Consider the following 16,236-nt stretch of genomic DNA (forward strand, 5'->3'; position numbering starts at 1 on the left):
CTCCCCTCCTCTCCTCTCCTTTCCTTTAGAATGCCCATTAGATTTTCCTTTCCTTTCCTTTCCTTTCCTTTCCTTTCCTTTCCTTCCCTTTCCTTCCCTTCCCTTCCCTTTCCTTTTTCCTCCTTTCCCCTCCCCTCCCCTCCCCTCCTCTCCTCTCCTTTCCTTTAGAATGCCCATTAGATTTTCCTTTCCTTTCCTTTCCTTTCCTTTCCTTTCCTTTCCTTTCCTTTCCTTTCCTTTCCTTTCCTTTCCTTCCTCCTTCCCTTCCCTTCCCTTCCCTTCCTTTTTCCTCCTTTCCCCTCCCCTCCCCTCCCCTCCTCTCCTCTCCTTTCCTTTAGAATGCCCATTAGATTTTCCTTTCCTTTCCTTTCCTTTCCTTTCCTTCCCTTCCCTTCCCTTCCCTTCCCTTCCCTTTCCTTTTTCCTCCTTTCCCCTCCCCTCCCCTCCCCTCCTCTCCTCTCCTTTCCTTTAGAATGCCCATTAGATTTTCCTTTCCTTTCCTTTCCTTTCCTTCCCTTCCCTTCCCTTCCCTTCCCTTCCCTTTCCTTCCCTTTCCTTTTTCCTCCTTTCCCCTCCCCTCCCCTCCCCTCCTCTCCTCTCCTTTCCTTTAGAATGCCCATTAGATTTTCCTTTCCTTTCCTTTCCTTTCCTTTCCTTTCCTTTCCTTTCCTTCCCTTTCCTTCCCTTCCCTTCCCTTTCCTTTTTCCTCCTTTCCCCTCCCCTCCCCTCCCCTCCTCTCCTCTCCTTTCCTTTAGAATGCCCATTAGATTTTCCTTTCCTTTCCTTTCCTTTCCTTTCCTTTCCTTTCCTTTCCTTTCCTTTCCTTTCCTTCCCTTCCCTTCCCTTCCCTTCCCTTTCCTTTTTCCTCCTTTCCCCTCCCCTCCCCTCCCCTCCTCTCCTCTCCTTTCCTTTAGAATGCCCATTAGATTTTCCTTTCCTTTCCATTCCTTTCCTTTCCTTTCCTTTCCTTTCCAATGCCCATTAGATTTCCCTTCCCTTCCCTTCCCTTCCCTTCCCTTCCCTTCCCTTCCCTTCCCTTCTCTTCCCTTTCCTGACAGAGTCTTACTTTGTCACCCTAGGTAGAGTGCTGTGGTATCATCATAGCTCACAGCAACCTCAAACTCTTGGGCTCAAGTGATCCTCCTGCCTCAGCCTCCCAAGTAGCTAGGACTATAGGTGCCCACCATCACGCCCATCTAGTTTTTCTATTTTTAGTAGAGATGGGGTGTCCCTCTTGCTCAGGCTGATTTTGAACTCCTCCCACCTTGGCCTCCCAGAGTGCTGGCATTACAGGCGTGAGCCACTCCAACTGGCCTATATTAGGTTTATGTAACAAAACATAAAAATCATGAACTTACCAAAAGTTCTGGAAATGAACAGTGGTGATGGTTGCATGACATTGTGGGTATACTTGAAGTCACCAAACTGTATGCTTTGAATGGTTATTTTGTTGTTGTTGTTGTTGTTGGGGATTCATTGAGGGTATAAGAAACCAGGTTACACTGATTGCATTTGTTAGGTATAACCATTCAATTGCTCAGAATGGTTATAATGGGAAATTTTTTGTTATGTGTATGTTACCACAATAAAAAAAAAAATAGGAACTTACATTGTTGGTAAAAGTATGTAGGATCTTAAGGCCCTTTTTGTGTTCCCATCCTTCCTTAAACATAAGATACCAAGACTCAAGCCAAAGCCAGGGCATCTTCATCCTCTGGAATATCAAATCACTCATCCTAGAAAAAGTATAAAAATACAGCAGCTGTTCGATGTGCACTTCTCAAGCATCTATTTGGTACCTGCTGAAGATAATTGTGGACATGATGATGATTTATCTTAGAGGTTATTAAGAGCTCCATGCGTGGGCTCTTACACAGCCAGTGAAGTTTAAGAAGCTAGCAGGTTCTTTAGAGAATGAAGAATACATTATTAAGCATCCTTACTAGATAGCCTTGCAGCCTGTGCCTCTGTTTCTTCAGGGAGAGCTTCCAATTCCCAAGACTGCCTGGCAGCTTTTGTATCAAATATTAAGATGAAATTTATCTCTCTCTGTGTTTTCTTTTCTTTTGTTTTGTTTTTTGAGACACAGTCTCACTCTGTCACCCTGGGTAGAGTGCTCTGACATCATAGCTCACAGCAACCTCAAACTCCTGGGCTCAAGCGATCCTCCTTCCTTGGCCTCCCAAGTGGCTGGGGCTATAGACATCTGCCACAATGACTGGCTAGTTTTTCTATTTTTTTTTCTTTTTAGTGGAGACAGGCTCTCGCTTTTGCTCAGGCTGGTCTTAAACATGGGAGCTCAGGCAATCCTCCCGCCTAGGTTTCCCAGAGTGCTAGGGTTACAGGCGTGAACTGCCAGGCTTGGAAAAATCTGTCTCTGTTTAAGGCCACTCATTTGCCTGATCACTCCTGTGGAGGGACAGAAAGTTAACTGGCTGCCTTCTTGCTCTGGCAAGTGCTCACTGAATACCCAGCTGTCACATGGCCATTCCAAGCACCTCCCTCTCCCTTCCAGTGATACAGCAGAAAGGCCTGGACAAAATTCCTCCTTCAGAGCCAGCTCAGGTGCAGGACATCAGAAAGGCTTTCTCTGGCCACTCACTCTGTAAAATGTATCTGTTTTCCTATGCACTTAATCTTTCCTTTGTAAGCAAGTTATCACGATTCGGAAGTCTATGTTTCTTTGTCTGATGCCTGTCTCCCAGGCTTCTGCTTCGGGGACTCCTATAAACCAGTCAGTACCTTACACAACAATTGGACAATTATAGATGCTCAGTAAATATTTTTAAAATGAACTTATAGACAGACTACGTCAAACCAAATCCTGACCCTACATCTGAATACCCAAATAACTGCAAGCAATTTTAAAGTAAGATCGATTGGTTTTCATTACAGAAACAATGTCTGTACTCTGTAGAAAATATGGGACAGGAGAGCAAATGACAACACAGGGCATCCCCAAGGTCACCATCCATCCATCCGTACATACGTAAGGAAATGGGAAATGTAGCTGAATGTACCTTTATTTATAAAATATTCATTACAAATTTCTACAAAATATTTACAAAATAATTTTCTACATGCTGGTACATAAATATGAAAATATTAAAAATGTAAAATAATATAAATTATGAGTTTATATTATTTAAGGGGAAAGGGGTGAGGGAGCGGAGGGAGGAGGATGGGTGGAGGGAGAGTAATACTGTGCATCTTATAGGGTACGTGTGAAATTTACTAGGTGGAGAATATAAATATCTTAACATAATAACTAAGAGAATGCCGTGAAGGCTATGTTAACCAGTTTGATGAAAACTATTCAAATTGTATATAAAACCAGCACATTGTCCCCCACGATTGCATTATTACACAGCTATGATTTAATAAAAAAATTTTTTAAATAAATAAAAATGTATAAAGTATAATATGAGTTTGTTACTTTTCATATGTCTGGCAGCCTTGGGGACACATACCAGACACCACAAGAAAGAGAAGCTTGGCACGTACACACACAATGATAACCACGGCTAACATTGTGGTACAGTAGCTTCTAGATTGTTTTTCTATGAATAACTTTTTAATATTGTAATGGTTATCATACTATAAAAAACCATGTGTATCTCTTATATATATGAGCGCAACTTGTAAGCATCATTACATACATCATAATCGATCTCATATATTATATAATAATAATTTAAAAATAATTACTGCATAATCTGAATGTGTCACAATTTATTTTTTTGTCATAATTTATATAACTATTCCTCTGCTGCTTAAAGACATGATTAAACAATGAGGTTAACTTTTTTCTTTTGAGACAGAGCCTTTCTCTATCCCCTTGGGTAGAGAAAGGCATCATAGCTTGCAGCAACCTCAAACTCTTGGGCTCAAGCAATCCTCCTGCCTCAGCTTCCCAACAGGCACCTGCCACAATGCCCAGCTCGCTTTTCTATTTTTAGTAGAGACATGTCTTTCTCTTGCTCAGGCTGGTCTCAAACTCCTGCACTCAAGCAATCCCCTCGCCTCAGACTCACAGAGTGCTGGGATTATGGGCATGAGTCACTGCTCCCGGCCAATGAGGGTACCGTTTATGTAACATTTCATATTGAAACAACAAAAAAAGATGCAACACAGAAATGATTAGCAAAAATTTTTAAAGTTCAAATTAATAATAATTTTAAAAACAGTTGAAAGGATTCCATTTACCTATAAACTGCACGGACATACTCGGAATCATCATTACTCTGAGCACCAATATTCTTCCCCATGGCTGTTTCTACAAAACATGGTGAGATGCAACCAGTCAAGCTAGGCACGCAGCTTGTGCTTACTTTGCAGAGGCAGATGTGAATCCTGCTCTGTTCTTACACGTTTTAGAATTGTTCTTTCTTCCTTTGCTCCCCTTTTCTCTTTCTGCTTTTCCTAACCACTTCCCATTTTTCCCTCCCTGTTCCCTTCCCTGTGACTATCTGCTTAAGCCCTCCGTGGCCACTGCTTCTTGGGAGGCTAAGGTCACAGTGGAACCACCATCCTATCTAATCCCTCATTTACCCTCCTAAAGGAATGCGATTTTCCACTGGGGCCATTTAATCTTTACACCATCAGTTTAGAGACAAATCAATGAGACTTACCACAGATGATGTCTAAGGCACAGAGAGTGATGTAAAAAAAGCAGTTAAATGCTTCTTGGTTGACGTGGTTTTCAAGCTTATTAACTAATATATTTGCTTGTTCATTCATGACATCTAAGAAATCTTCCAGAATGGTAAAGTGGAAAGTAGGTGTCAGCATTTTTCTCCTGGAGCGCCATTTGTTTCCAGTACTAGAAATACAAATACATGGTTACAAAAAAAAGAGAAGTAACCTCCAAAACAAAGGCTAAATCTAGCCAGGTCAACAAAATCCCCTTGAAATAGTTTAACAGCTTAATTTACAGATTTTCAAATGCTCTGGACAGAAAGACAAAGATATATATAGAGAGATTAGTATATGCACAAATACAATAGATCCTCTGTCAGTCGTCCACCCAAGGGACTAGAACAAACTGGTGGTCACTATACGGAACCAGGCCTCCTGTACTGATATGTACATGTGGTTCATGTTTGGTCTATGGAAATTAGGTCAACTTAAGGAGGTGGTCAGTGTAGGGAGGGGGTCAGCTATGGAGGTGCTACTATATATAAAATACGCATGCATAGCTAAAAACACAACTATTTTAGACATTGTTCTATAACACTGATATTTAATATTTAAAATAGCACTTCTAAAATTAAAAATTTTAACAACTCTTCTCAGGTTCTAAGCTCTGCATGCGTACAAATAAGAACTTTTCTCTCTTCCCTACTAAGACCTTCTTCCTCACATGATCCTTGACCTCCACTGTGCTTGAGTTCTACGAAGTCCCTATGAGGCTCCTGCCTTCCTCTTGCTGAGCTATCTGTCAGAGGATGGAGTCCTGGTTCTGAGTACCAGCTCAAGGACTGAGGTCGCTGTGATCTCTGATTAGATTTTGGAGATTTCCCTGCTCCAGACATTCCTTTGCTCTATCCCTCTGACATCAGGACATACTAATTCTTCTTGGAACCCCGGGGATAGTCACTACTGAACACCACTGCTGGAGGGCACTGCACACCAGGGCACTTGTCAGGCACAGGTGCACTGTTGGCTGGACCTTTATTTCCAGCCTTTCTCCTCCTTCCTGAGAGCACAGTCTTGCCATGAGGGGTGAGGGGGAACTACCTCGTGTTAATTCCTGAAATAACAAGTTACACACAGGAGGAACCTTTGCTATACGGTGTCTTTACAAATTTCCACAGACATACCTGGTAAGAAGTCCTAGGCCCAGCCATGGTTCTAGAAACTTGTACATGGAGGATTTGTCAATTTGCTTTGAACTAGTTAAAATTACCTTAGGAAGAGAAAAAAAAAAATTGAGAGATATACAGACATCAGAACAACTTCAATTATAGGAACACCAGGCTAGAACACAACTAGTTTTTAAGGCAGCATCACGTAACCTTTATTTTCTCTGTGGTTCATTTTCATTCCTGTGCCTTGAAGAAACTCAAGAAGAGTTTTGAACACACAACTGTCACTCAGTCTTGGGGACTAAATAGAGTTGAGGGAGAGAAAAATGTCCAAGAAGATTCTCTGGTTCTTTCCATAAACTAGGAATGAGGGTGCGGGGATGCAAAGCTGGATGGAGAGAGGAGGAGCCTATCTGGGAAGGCAGAAGTCGGGAGTTCATTTTCAGGTATGTTGATGCTGATCTATTCAAGATGCCATGTTCTAAAACAAGGGGGCAGCTCAGGATAAGGACTGAGTTAGACTGTTAGCAGCATGTAGGTGACACTGGAAGCCATGTGTGTGATTGGACCACCTAGCATTAGACTCAAATCAGAGAGGGAAGAGTGGCTAGGATTGGGCCCAGACTCCATCTGCATACACCAAACCTATTTGCACTGGGTCAACTGTGGCTGAAATCCTATGGCTGGTCTGTCTTCTCTGAACTGGCATTCTGGAGGGTGGTACAAGAGAAGCACCAACATTCTTGCCACAATAACAAGAAAGCCATATCCCAGCATTCTCACCTTACAAGGAAAAGATCTACAGCCTTTTTTTGATTCAGAATCTCACTTTGTCACCCCAGGTAGAGTGCTGTGGCATCATCATAGCTCACAGCAGCCTCAGACTCCTGGGCTCAAGCAATCCTCCTGCCTCAGCCTTCTAAATGTCTGGGACTACAGGTGCCTGCCACAATGCTCAGCTAAGGTCTACAGCTTTTTTGAGGGCTAATTTCCACAGCATGGATTAATGATATCTACAGCATTCTCTTTTAAATGTGGAATAACAAATTTATTATCAATATAAGATGGACCCTGAGCGCCTCAGAGGAAACACACATTTTATTAATCAAATCATTTATTTCCAGAGTCTAAAGCCAGAGTCTGGTGAATAACAAGTGCTCACCTTGTGGAATATCCTATTTATGGTTCAAAAAAACTATATCCTTCTATAGACTTTCCAAAACAGGAAAGCAAATATTTTGGGACCTAACAGCAAATGTGCACTTATATTTGGAGGATATTAGTCTTGTAGGATTCAGACTGCATCTGGAAAGCATGAAATGACGCCTAGGCAGCCTAACGTAGTTAATGAAGTGCTGTTTCCACGAACTGATGATACTCTATTTATTCTGATGAGGCTGTCATGCTACTGAAAATACAGGGCAATATTATATTCATCACATACCCACCTCCACATTTTCAGCCTTATAAAGGGCCAACATTGGCACTGGTCCAACCCAGAGTTTTAGCAGTGGCATATGGCGGTATTCTTCTGTGTACTGACTTAGCTGCTGAAAAAATTCTGGGAGAAAAATATTTAAATTCAATCAAGCCAAGAGTTTTGTGAACAAGAAGTATGGAGAATTCTTAACCTAAAGTTGACCTTCCATTTGATCCTACAATACCATGACTAAGTATTATGTAGAAGAATAAAAATCATTTACCACAAAGACATATGCACCAGAATTCATAATTGCCAAGTCATGGAAGCAACCCAAGTGCCCATCAACCCATGAGTGGATTAACAAACTGTGGCATAAGTATCCCACAGAGTACAGTTCAGCCGCAACACAAGATACAGACTTTACCTCTTTTATGTTAACCTGGATGGAGTTCAAACACATTCTTCTTAGTAAAGTATCTCAAGAATGGACCAACAAGTATGCGAAGTACTCAATATTAATATGAAACCATTATAAAACAACTACATGCCCACAGAAAAGAAAAAAACACAAGAATCGTGTAGCAAAGAGGGAGAGAAAGAAGAGTGGAGGGGGAAGGAGGGAGGGCAGGAGGCGGGATCTCACCGAATGTGCACAATGTGAGGGTGTTCTGCACACCCCCTGCCCCGACTACAACTTAAACTTTACCTTACAAGTGAAGATAATGTAACCTAAAAATTTCTCCATCGCAGCAAGTGTGCAGGCATGGATGTTTATAAACAAAAACTTAAGTCTGATTTCATAAGGGCTTTCTACAATCAGTTCTGTCCAATAGAATATGACTTTTTGCTTTCATATTAAAAATTTGATGAGTGAAGCAAAAGCTAGTGAAATGTGTTAGCAGCATGCTGAACAAAAACTTCAGAGTTTTGTCTCACTATACAGTACATTGTGTAAAGGAAGAAATGTAAATCCTGTAGTAATTGATGGTGAAAACTTTTATGAGCTTTAAAATAAAGTTCATTTTACGGTGTCATTTAAAAATATTAATTTGAGGGCAGCGCCTGTGGCTCAGTCGGTAAGGCGCCGGCCCCATATACCGAGGGTGGCAGGTTCAAACCCGGCCCTGGCCAAACTGCAACCAAAAAATAGCTGGGCATTGTGGCGGGCACCTGTAGTCCCAGCTACTCGGGAGGCTGAGGCAAGAGAATCACTTAAGCCCAGGAGTTGGAGGTTGCTGTGAGCTGTGTGAGGCCACGGCACTCTACCGAGGGCCATAAAGTGAGACTCTGTCTCTACAAAAAAAAAAAAAGACTTACTAAAAATATTAATTTGAATAAAAAAAAAAGAATTTTGTGGTTTCTTGTACCCTCAATGAATCCCTAACAATTAAAAAAAATTTTTTTAAAGAATTTTGTGAACAGATTGTACAGGTTTCACAGTCTCCTTTTGATAAAGCTACTAATTACAGAATGTTACCATTTCAGGAAAGCTAGTATAGGGCACAGACAGGACAGAACTTCCATGTCATTCCTGCAACTTTTGTGTAGGTCTAAAATTATGTTGAAGTAATATTTGCCACTGCATGTACATATAACCTGAAGCATGCTAGTGATGGTAGAATAATTACTGTTGGGTTCTGATGTACCAAAATGTGCTTTCTTTTTCTAATCATTGCCCCATATCAGAGCTAGTGAGTGGTGTACCAAGATTCTAGAACATACCATCTTAACCCTCACACCATCCTGCTTCAGAATAAAATAACTGTCAAAATTGCTGGGCCCAATCACCAGTGTCGAAAAAATCCTGCTTCACACTAATATGTGTTACATTGCCCGCCTAGGTCTGGTGTGACAGAGGGGACAAGGAGGTCTGGATCTGAGGTTTGAAAGCATCAGGCCCAAGAGCTTGGAGCAGTCAGGACACTCCACTGTGTGGCTCTGGAAAACACCAGATTGGGGGTCAGAGGCCACTTGGAAGCCAACTACACAACTCAGAGTAAGATCACTAAGGCTAGAATTTGGACATTAACTGTCCCTTGTGTAAAAAAGACAGGTTATCAAGAATTAGGACGTCGTCTTACTCTGATATTTCCAACTTTGTTACTATTTTTCTTTTTTTTTTTTTTTGAGACAGAGTCTCACTCTGTCACCTTGGGTAGAGTGGTGTGGCACCAGCCTAGCTCAGAGCAACCTCAAACACCTGGGCTCGAAAAATCTGCCTGTCTTAGCCTCCCAAGTAGCCGAGACTACAGGTGTCTGCCACAACATCTGGCTAGTTTTTCTATTCTTTTTTTTTTTATTAAGTCATTTGTAGGCAAAATCTCACTCTTTGTCAGGCTGGCCTCCAACCTCTGAGCTCAGGTGATCCACATGCGTCAGCCTCCCAGAGTGCTGGGATGACAAGGCATGAGCCACTGCGCCTGGCTGAACTTTGTTCCAATTAAAGAATTTATTCTATCATTCTCCAAGATAAAAAATAAAATAAAAACAAAAACTTATTCTAACTAAGTCATCTAGAAACTTTGCATGTATTACATTTAGTTCTTTAAATAACTGTGTAATACAGTTACTTTTACAATTAAGGGGGGGAACCTACTAGAGGGTTTTAAACAACTTCTCAAACAACTTGGTTACAATGCTGGGAATTGAGCAATGGTTTTCCTGATGCCAAAACCCAGTACTCATTGGTGGAATAAAAAGTCCCTTTGCCAAAGACAGAATGTTGTCATTCTCTTTGCTCAAAAAGAAATTCCAAGGGGAGTTACTTTATTATTATTTTTTTTAAGAAACAGAATCTCACTTCATCGCCCTTAGTAGAGTGCTGTGGCATCACAGCTCACAGCAACCTCCAGCTCTTGGGCTTAGGTGATTCTCTTGCCTCAGCCTCTCAAGTAGCTGGGACCACAGGCGCCTGCCACAATGCCCGCCTAATTTTTTGTTGCAGTTTGGCCAGGGCCGGGTTTGAACCCACCACCCTGGGTATATAGGGCCAGCACCCTACTCACTGAGCCACAAGCGCTGCTGGGGGAGTTACTTTAAAAAGGCGAATAAGTCTCACAGTTTGTTTTGAAACAGGTCTTACTTACCAGAGATTTTTAATTCTCAGAATCCCCAAAAGAATATGATGAAACTTTTTAAGTATATCACTTTCCAAAGGTAAAGGGGTATGAAATCTATACTTCTACACAATTATTTTTAATATCATAATACTACAGATTTAAAAAGGCAGTTAACTCTGCTCTTAGTATTAACCGATAGGACTTTCATATCTAACTGTTGGAGCACTTGTAACATCAATTGACATTGATATTTGGGTGGTAAAAAGTTTACTTGGATATTTTTTGTTTGGCCAGAAAATATTTTGTAAATGTTCCCCATGAACCCTCATCTTCTTCCTATGAAGTTGAAGTGTGTTATTTTTATTTGGGGAAGCAGATGAAAATGAAATAATCCTTCAAGCGGGCGGTGCCTGTGGCTCAGTGAGTAGGGCGCCGGCCCCATATGCTGAGGGTGGCGGGTTCAAACCCAGCCCCGGCCAAACTGCAACAAAAAAATAGCCCGGACGTTGTGGCGGGCGCCTGTAGTCCCAGCTGCTGGGGAGGCTGAGGCAAGAGAATCGCGTAAGCCCAAGAGTTAGAGGTTGCTGTGAGCCATGTGATGTCATGGCACTCTACCTGAGGGCGGTACAGTGAGACTCTGTCTCTACAGAAAAAAAAAAAAGAAAGAAAGAATCCTTCAAGCTTTGGGGTTAATGCCCAGCCTGTAAAATGATCATTAACAACCCCAGAAGAAACGGAGTTCTGATCTGGGCCCACTTTAAAACATGCCGTGTTGGGCAAATCTTTTCAACTCTGGCTTTTATACCCACAAAAATAAAGTGCTAAGATCTAATTCACCCTCCTAGAGGAACTGCAAATACCAGGTATTTTGAGAGCTTTTGAGATGGATGCCAGCAGCCTCCTGGGTGCCAGCTGCCTCGTCACCCCTATAAGATGGGTGCTGGCGGCCACACAACGGGCCTCACACCACCCCCTGGGTAGGAGGAAGGGGGAAAAGAGGTAAATGAAACGATGCCAAGTACCATCACTCTGAGACCGGTCCGGACCGGGCAGAACAGGACAAGATAAGAATGGGCCAAGAACTGTCATCAGAGAGTTAACGAGCTAAGTGCTGTGACAAATGGTTTGACTTACCCATTAGTTGCTAGATCTGCATCGTGTTACCTTATTGTTATCCAACTGCCCTTTATGTTACCTATTGGCTAAACCACTCAATTGCAAGGTTCGCTTCTGTAAGAGAGGAAATCGGGACCCTGTGCTCGCTTTTTGCTTCTTTTGCCAATTTTCTTTTTACTTTTAATTATTAACTTTCAGCCCACTTGTTTGGCTCGTTGCCAACTTTAAGACTAGAAAAACCCCAACTTCAGACCCTTCAATGCTCTCTCACTTAGTCTGCTTTAGACTTTGCTGAGACAGCCCCCCTTAATGAAAGCCTCCTTTCGAAATTCTCATTTGAGTCGGTCCTTAAGCTCGCCCCAGAACACTTTCAAATGTAAGGTGATTTTGTTTTTTTCTCATCAGTGAAACATTAGTCTCTTTTGAAAAGATAATTTCAATGTAAAAAAGCACTCTTTCATAAAGAAGGCTTTTGAAACTTGCCAAGTAAGGGGCAACCTCCTTTAAAGGGCTAAATTACGAAGGTCAAAAAGGAAGGGAAGTCCTGACCTAGTGATGTTGGGTGGGGAGTGTGGAATGACCGTCTAATCTCTTATTTTATAAAGGGAGGCTGGGAGAGGGCAACACTGAGGTTTAAAGAATTTGCCAGTTTTAAAGTATCTGCTGTGTGCCAAGGGAGGGTACATTCGGCGTCACAAGCCAGCCCAGGAAAAAAGGCAGACCGGGTTTTGAGAGCTGAGCAGCTGTGAGGAGGGAAAGGAAGGCAAAAGCCGGGGGGCAGGAGTTTGGAAATGCTGCCCTCCGTGTCCTCCGCGGATGTCCACTATGGGACGGGGTACTGGGAATGTCAGCAGGTGTCAAAGGGAGACAGCGGGTGTAATTAGGAATCCAGTTCTCCACCCTCCTAGCAGCCAATGCTTGGGCACTGGAGTTCCCCCCAAGTGGGGGTTGAGGACGGAGTGGGGAGAGGGTGAGAAGGGAGGTGCAGATCGGGGGTGTGGCCCCAGGAGGGGCGCCTGCGAGGGGGCACGGTCCCTACCTGCCCCGTCCCGCTTCATCATCAGCGCGTGACCCACCAAAGGGTAGGCGCTGGCCACCGTGGGGATGGGCCTCATCTGGTACCACTTCCGCGCGTAGCTCGCCACCATCTGCAGGACGCTCAGGGCCAGGGTGGCGCCGGCCAGGGAGACGGCGCTGGCCGCGCCCCAGAGCAGCAGCCTCTGCCCCACCAGCCACAGCCACAGCCACACCATGTCCGCGGCAGCCGCTGCGCTTGGGGACCGCGGGGTCCCAGCCGGGCCGTCTGAGGGGCGGGGACAGGAGGCCCCGGCCACGCCTTTCTTCCGTCCCCGCGCCCAGGGGACAAAAGCGAAACAGCGAAAACAGCTTCTGGGCCCTGCGTGCACCCGAGGGCGCCCCCGCTGGGATGGGGACAAGGGGACGTCACATTTACCGGCAGCTTCGAGATGGAGACGACAGGAGAAAGTGTCACCTCGGCAGCCTTAGGCACCCTGGGGCCACCCGCGTTTGGCTTCTGGACCCTGCAGCTGGGGGTGGGAGTCGCGGGAGCGAGGGGACAGGGCTGCGGCCGGCCGGCGGCCAGGGGATTTGGACTTGAATGGGCCTTTGGAGCTGTCACCGCGGGCTTCTTGCTCAACGTGTCGCTGCTGCGGGAAGGTGCGTCGTCCTGGCTCCTGCCGCAGGCTCATTGGGAGCAGCGAGCAACTTTAATCTAGGGGACACACCTGTCAATTTGTGCCAGTTGTGTTCAACGACATGGTTATGATCCAGATGTTGCATTTTCCCAAAGTGTCTTCTGACCCAGGGAAGCCACAGACCAGGAGACCAAGACAGGGCGTGCAGGAAGGACCCAGGAGGGTTTAGGCGGATGGGGACAGGATGGGGGCTGCGGGGGCGACGCGAGAGGACGGAGAGAGGGACGTGGCCAGGACTGTTCCCTGACGCCCCATTTCTTCTCTCTAACCCCAGTCCTGCCTCCTTCGTTTTTCTACGCTTGACACTTCCTACAAAGGCTAGGAGGGTTCCTTGGGAGTGGCAGGGACCTACTTTAACCGCAGTAAAGTGCCCAGAAAGATGAAATATTAAGAGCGCCCCATCCCTATTTTAATTAGATGAGTTTCTAGAAGCCACTGCACGGCCTGCTTTGATGGATGCACAGAAAGACACGTCTGAGATTTTTCTCCAGTTGATTGTTTTTGTAACTTATCTATATATGCTGACATGGAGAGAGGTTTATTAAATATTAAGTGAAAACAAAACAAGTTGCAGAACAGGTACCTTCCTTCTGATGTCTGGAAAGAAAAATACTGACCAACTCTATTCAGTGGGGATTGCAAAAAGGAGCTTAACACTTTTTGACTGTTGTGTATCACTTGAAGACTGTTTCTTCCCTCCCCTCCCTTTTCCTGTCCTCCCCTTCTCTTCCCTTCTCCTTTTTGTTTTCCTTTCCCTTTTTCTGAGACAGAATTTCACTCTGTCACCCAGGCTAGAGTGCAGTGGCATCACAGCTCACAGCAACTTCAAACTCCTGGGCACACAAAGAGCTTGACAAATACTTAATGAAGCCATAAATCCCCGGTGATTACCACGTAGGACTGCCATCTTCTGAAGTGGAGATTACACTAGAGTATTCATAAATGAGCTCAAAACCATCATAACCACATGTGGACATATGTTTTGAAGCCACTGGGAGAATCTTGCCATGTAGTTAGAAATAAATAAACAAATACCTGTGTATCAGGAACTGCAAAGTAGCAAGATACTTTCACAAATTATATACATATTAGGAGTGTAAAAATCCTTTTCCAAATATAACAAAAAAAATTTTTTTTTGAGACAGAGTCTCACTATGTCGCCCTCGGTAGAGTGCTGTGGCGTCACAGCTCATAGCAACCTCAAACTATTTGGCTTAAGCGATTCTTTTGCCTCAGCCTCCCAGGTAGCTGGGACTACAGGCACTGGCCACAAGGCCTGGCTATTTCTTTTGTGTTGCAGTTGTCATTGTTGTTTCAGCGGGCCCAGCCGGGTTGGAACCCGCCAGCCCCGATGTATGTGGCCGATGCCCTACCCACTGAGCTACAGGTGCCGCTCAAGTAATAGATTCTTATATGCAAACCTCTAAAGGCAACCAAGGTAAAGCTACCATAGAATATATTCAGTGGTTTTCTAAATAAAAATAATTTATTTTGGATACTCTGCCTTAATGTTAGTTTAGGCTTGCATTATCAGCACTTTCTCTTCTAAGAAATCAGATGGTTCCTGGAAGTTGATATAAAATAGCCTAAATGGTTCTGAAAGAAACTAGCTAGGGGTGGCTAGCTCCTTGAGCAGCAATTATGCACCAGAAAGATCATAAACAGTGACCCTATGAATAGGCGCACAAGATTACCCATCTGTCTAAAAATTCCTCAAGTTTGAAAACTGCTGAATGAAGACTGATACTTTCTCTTAAAGCCACTCATAGATAATGTTTGAGAATAATTTAGAAAATTGTTGGGTGGGCACAGTGGTTCACACCTGTAATCCTAGCACTCTGGGAGGCTAAGGTGAGAGGATTGCTTGAGGCTAGGAGTTCAATACCAGCCTGAACAAGAGATAACAGAAAAGCTATCTGGGCATGGTGGTGCAAACCTATAGTCTCAACTACTCAGGAGGATTGCTTAAGCCCAGGAGGGTTGCAGTGAGCTATGATGACCCCACAGCGCTCTAGCTCAATCTTAAAAAAAAAAAAAATAGTCAAATGATTTGTTCTGCATTGTGTGGGAAACTAAGCATTAGGAATATTCCCCAGTGAGATGGAGCTGTGGCCATCCAAAGGAGGTATGAGTATGGTGGTTATTCTTATTTCCACTCTTACATGTTCCACTCCTATAGAAAATGAAGTCAACAAAAGGAATTATCAGCCAGGCATGTGGCTCAGGCCTGTAATCCTAGCTCTCTGGGAGGCCGAGGCCGGTGGATCACTTGAACTCAGGAGTTCAAGACCAGCCTGAGCAAGAGCGAGACCCCAACTCTACTAAAAAGATAGAAAAACTAGCCACGTGTTGTGGTGGGCCCCTGTAGTCCCAGCCACTTGGGAGGCTGAGGCAGGAGGATGGCTTGAGCCCAGGAATTTGGGGTTGCTGTGAGCTATGATGATGCCATAGCACTCTACCCAGGTGGCGAAGTGAGATTCTATCTCAAAAAAAAAGAAAGAAAGAAAAATTCAAATTTCAAAAAAAAAAAAAAAGGAATTATCAACTGGGGCACAGCGTTAGGGTCATGTTTGTATTATTACTCTACGATCAGGAAAACACTGATCCTAGTCTCAACTTACAGACATCTATAGGTAGGCAATAATCCTCTTTCTTGACAACTGAAATGTGTCTGAAAATAACTTATTATACACGTATATCTATGTGTGTGTATATATGTAACATTTATATATATAAGTTTGTATATATAAGTTTCATTTTGGATTAATATAAATCAAACTGATCAAATATAAAAGAAGAGATTATTCTGATTTGGGATCTGAGAATAGTAAATGAGTTGAAGAACTTAAAGGAAAACAACTGAAGGAGGGACAAAAGAAAAGTAAACCTAGAGCCTTGCCTGTTTGATGATTTTCTATAGTAATGTCAGATGGTGAGACATGTTGTGACAAGCAGGGCAGATGGACAGAGCAAAAAGAGGCGGAGTTCTCCCTGGGCAGGTGGCATTGCACAGGTGACATCTGAGCAAAGGTGAAAAGTGTTTGCTGGACGGTGCCTGTGGTTCAGTGAGTAGGGCGCCGGCCCCATATACCGAGGGTGGCGGGTTCAAACCCAGC

The 16,236-nt window shown here is 43.8% G+C and overlaps 1 protein-coding gene across 4 annotated transcripts in view; it reads right to left on the bottom strand.

Annotated features, from left to right (window-relative positions):
• Nucleotides 1–12,979, bottom strand: part of LOC128581453 (cytochrome P450 4V2) — a 30,171-nt gene extending 17,192 nt beyond the window's left edge. Inside the window, exons 1-6 of one of the 4 annotated variants that reach the window (XM_053584325.1) lie at nt 12,445–12,979; nt 7,256–7,368; nt 5,823–5,908; nt 4,632–4,822; nt 4,207–4,276; nt 1,610–1,736 (exon numbers count right to left, since the gene is read on the bottom strand). In XM_053584325.1, the coding sequence (XP_053440300.1) occupies nt 1,610–1,736; nt 4,207–4,276; nt 4,632–4,822; nt 5,823–5,908; nt 7,256–7,368; nt 12,445–12,658 (801 nt within the window). In that variant the 5' untranslated portion in view covers nt 12,659–12,979. Of the gene's footprint in view, nt 1–1,609; nt 1,737–4,206; nt 4,277–4,631; nt 4,823–5,822; nt 5,909–7,255; nt 7,369–11,423; nt 11,551–12,444 lie in introns of those variants that run through there. The other 3 variants (XM_053584315.1, XM_053584338.1, XM_053584330.1) reach the window with 3 other exon arrangements.
• Nucleotides 12,980–16,236: the final 3,257 nt, after the last annotated feature.

Source organism: Nycticebus coucang, chromosome 1 (genome assembly GCF_027406575.1).
Source record: "Nycticebus coucang isolate mNycCou1 chromosome 1, mNycCou1.pri, whole genome shotgun sequence".
NCBI classification, from domain to species: domain Eukaryota; kingdom Metazoa; phylum Chordata; class Mammalia; order Primates; family Lorisidae; genus Nycticebus; species Nycticebus coucang.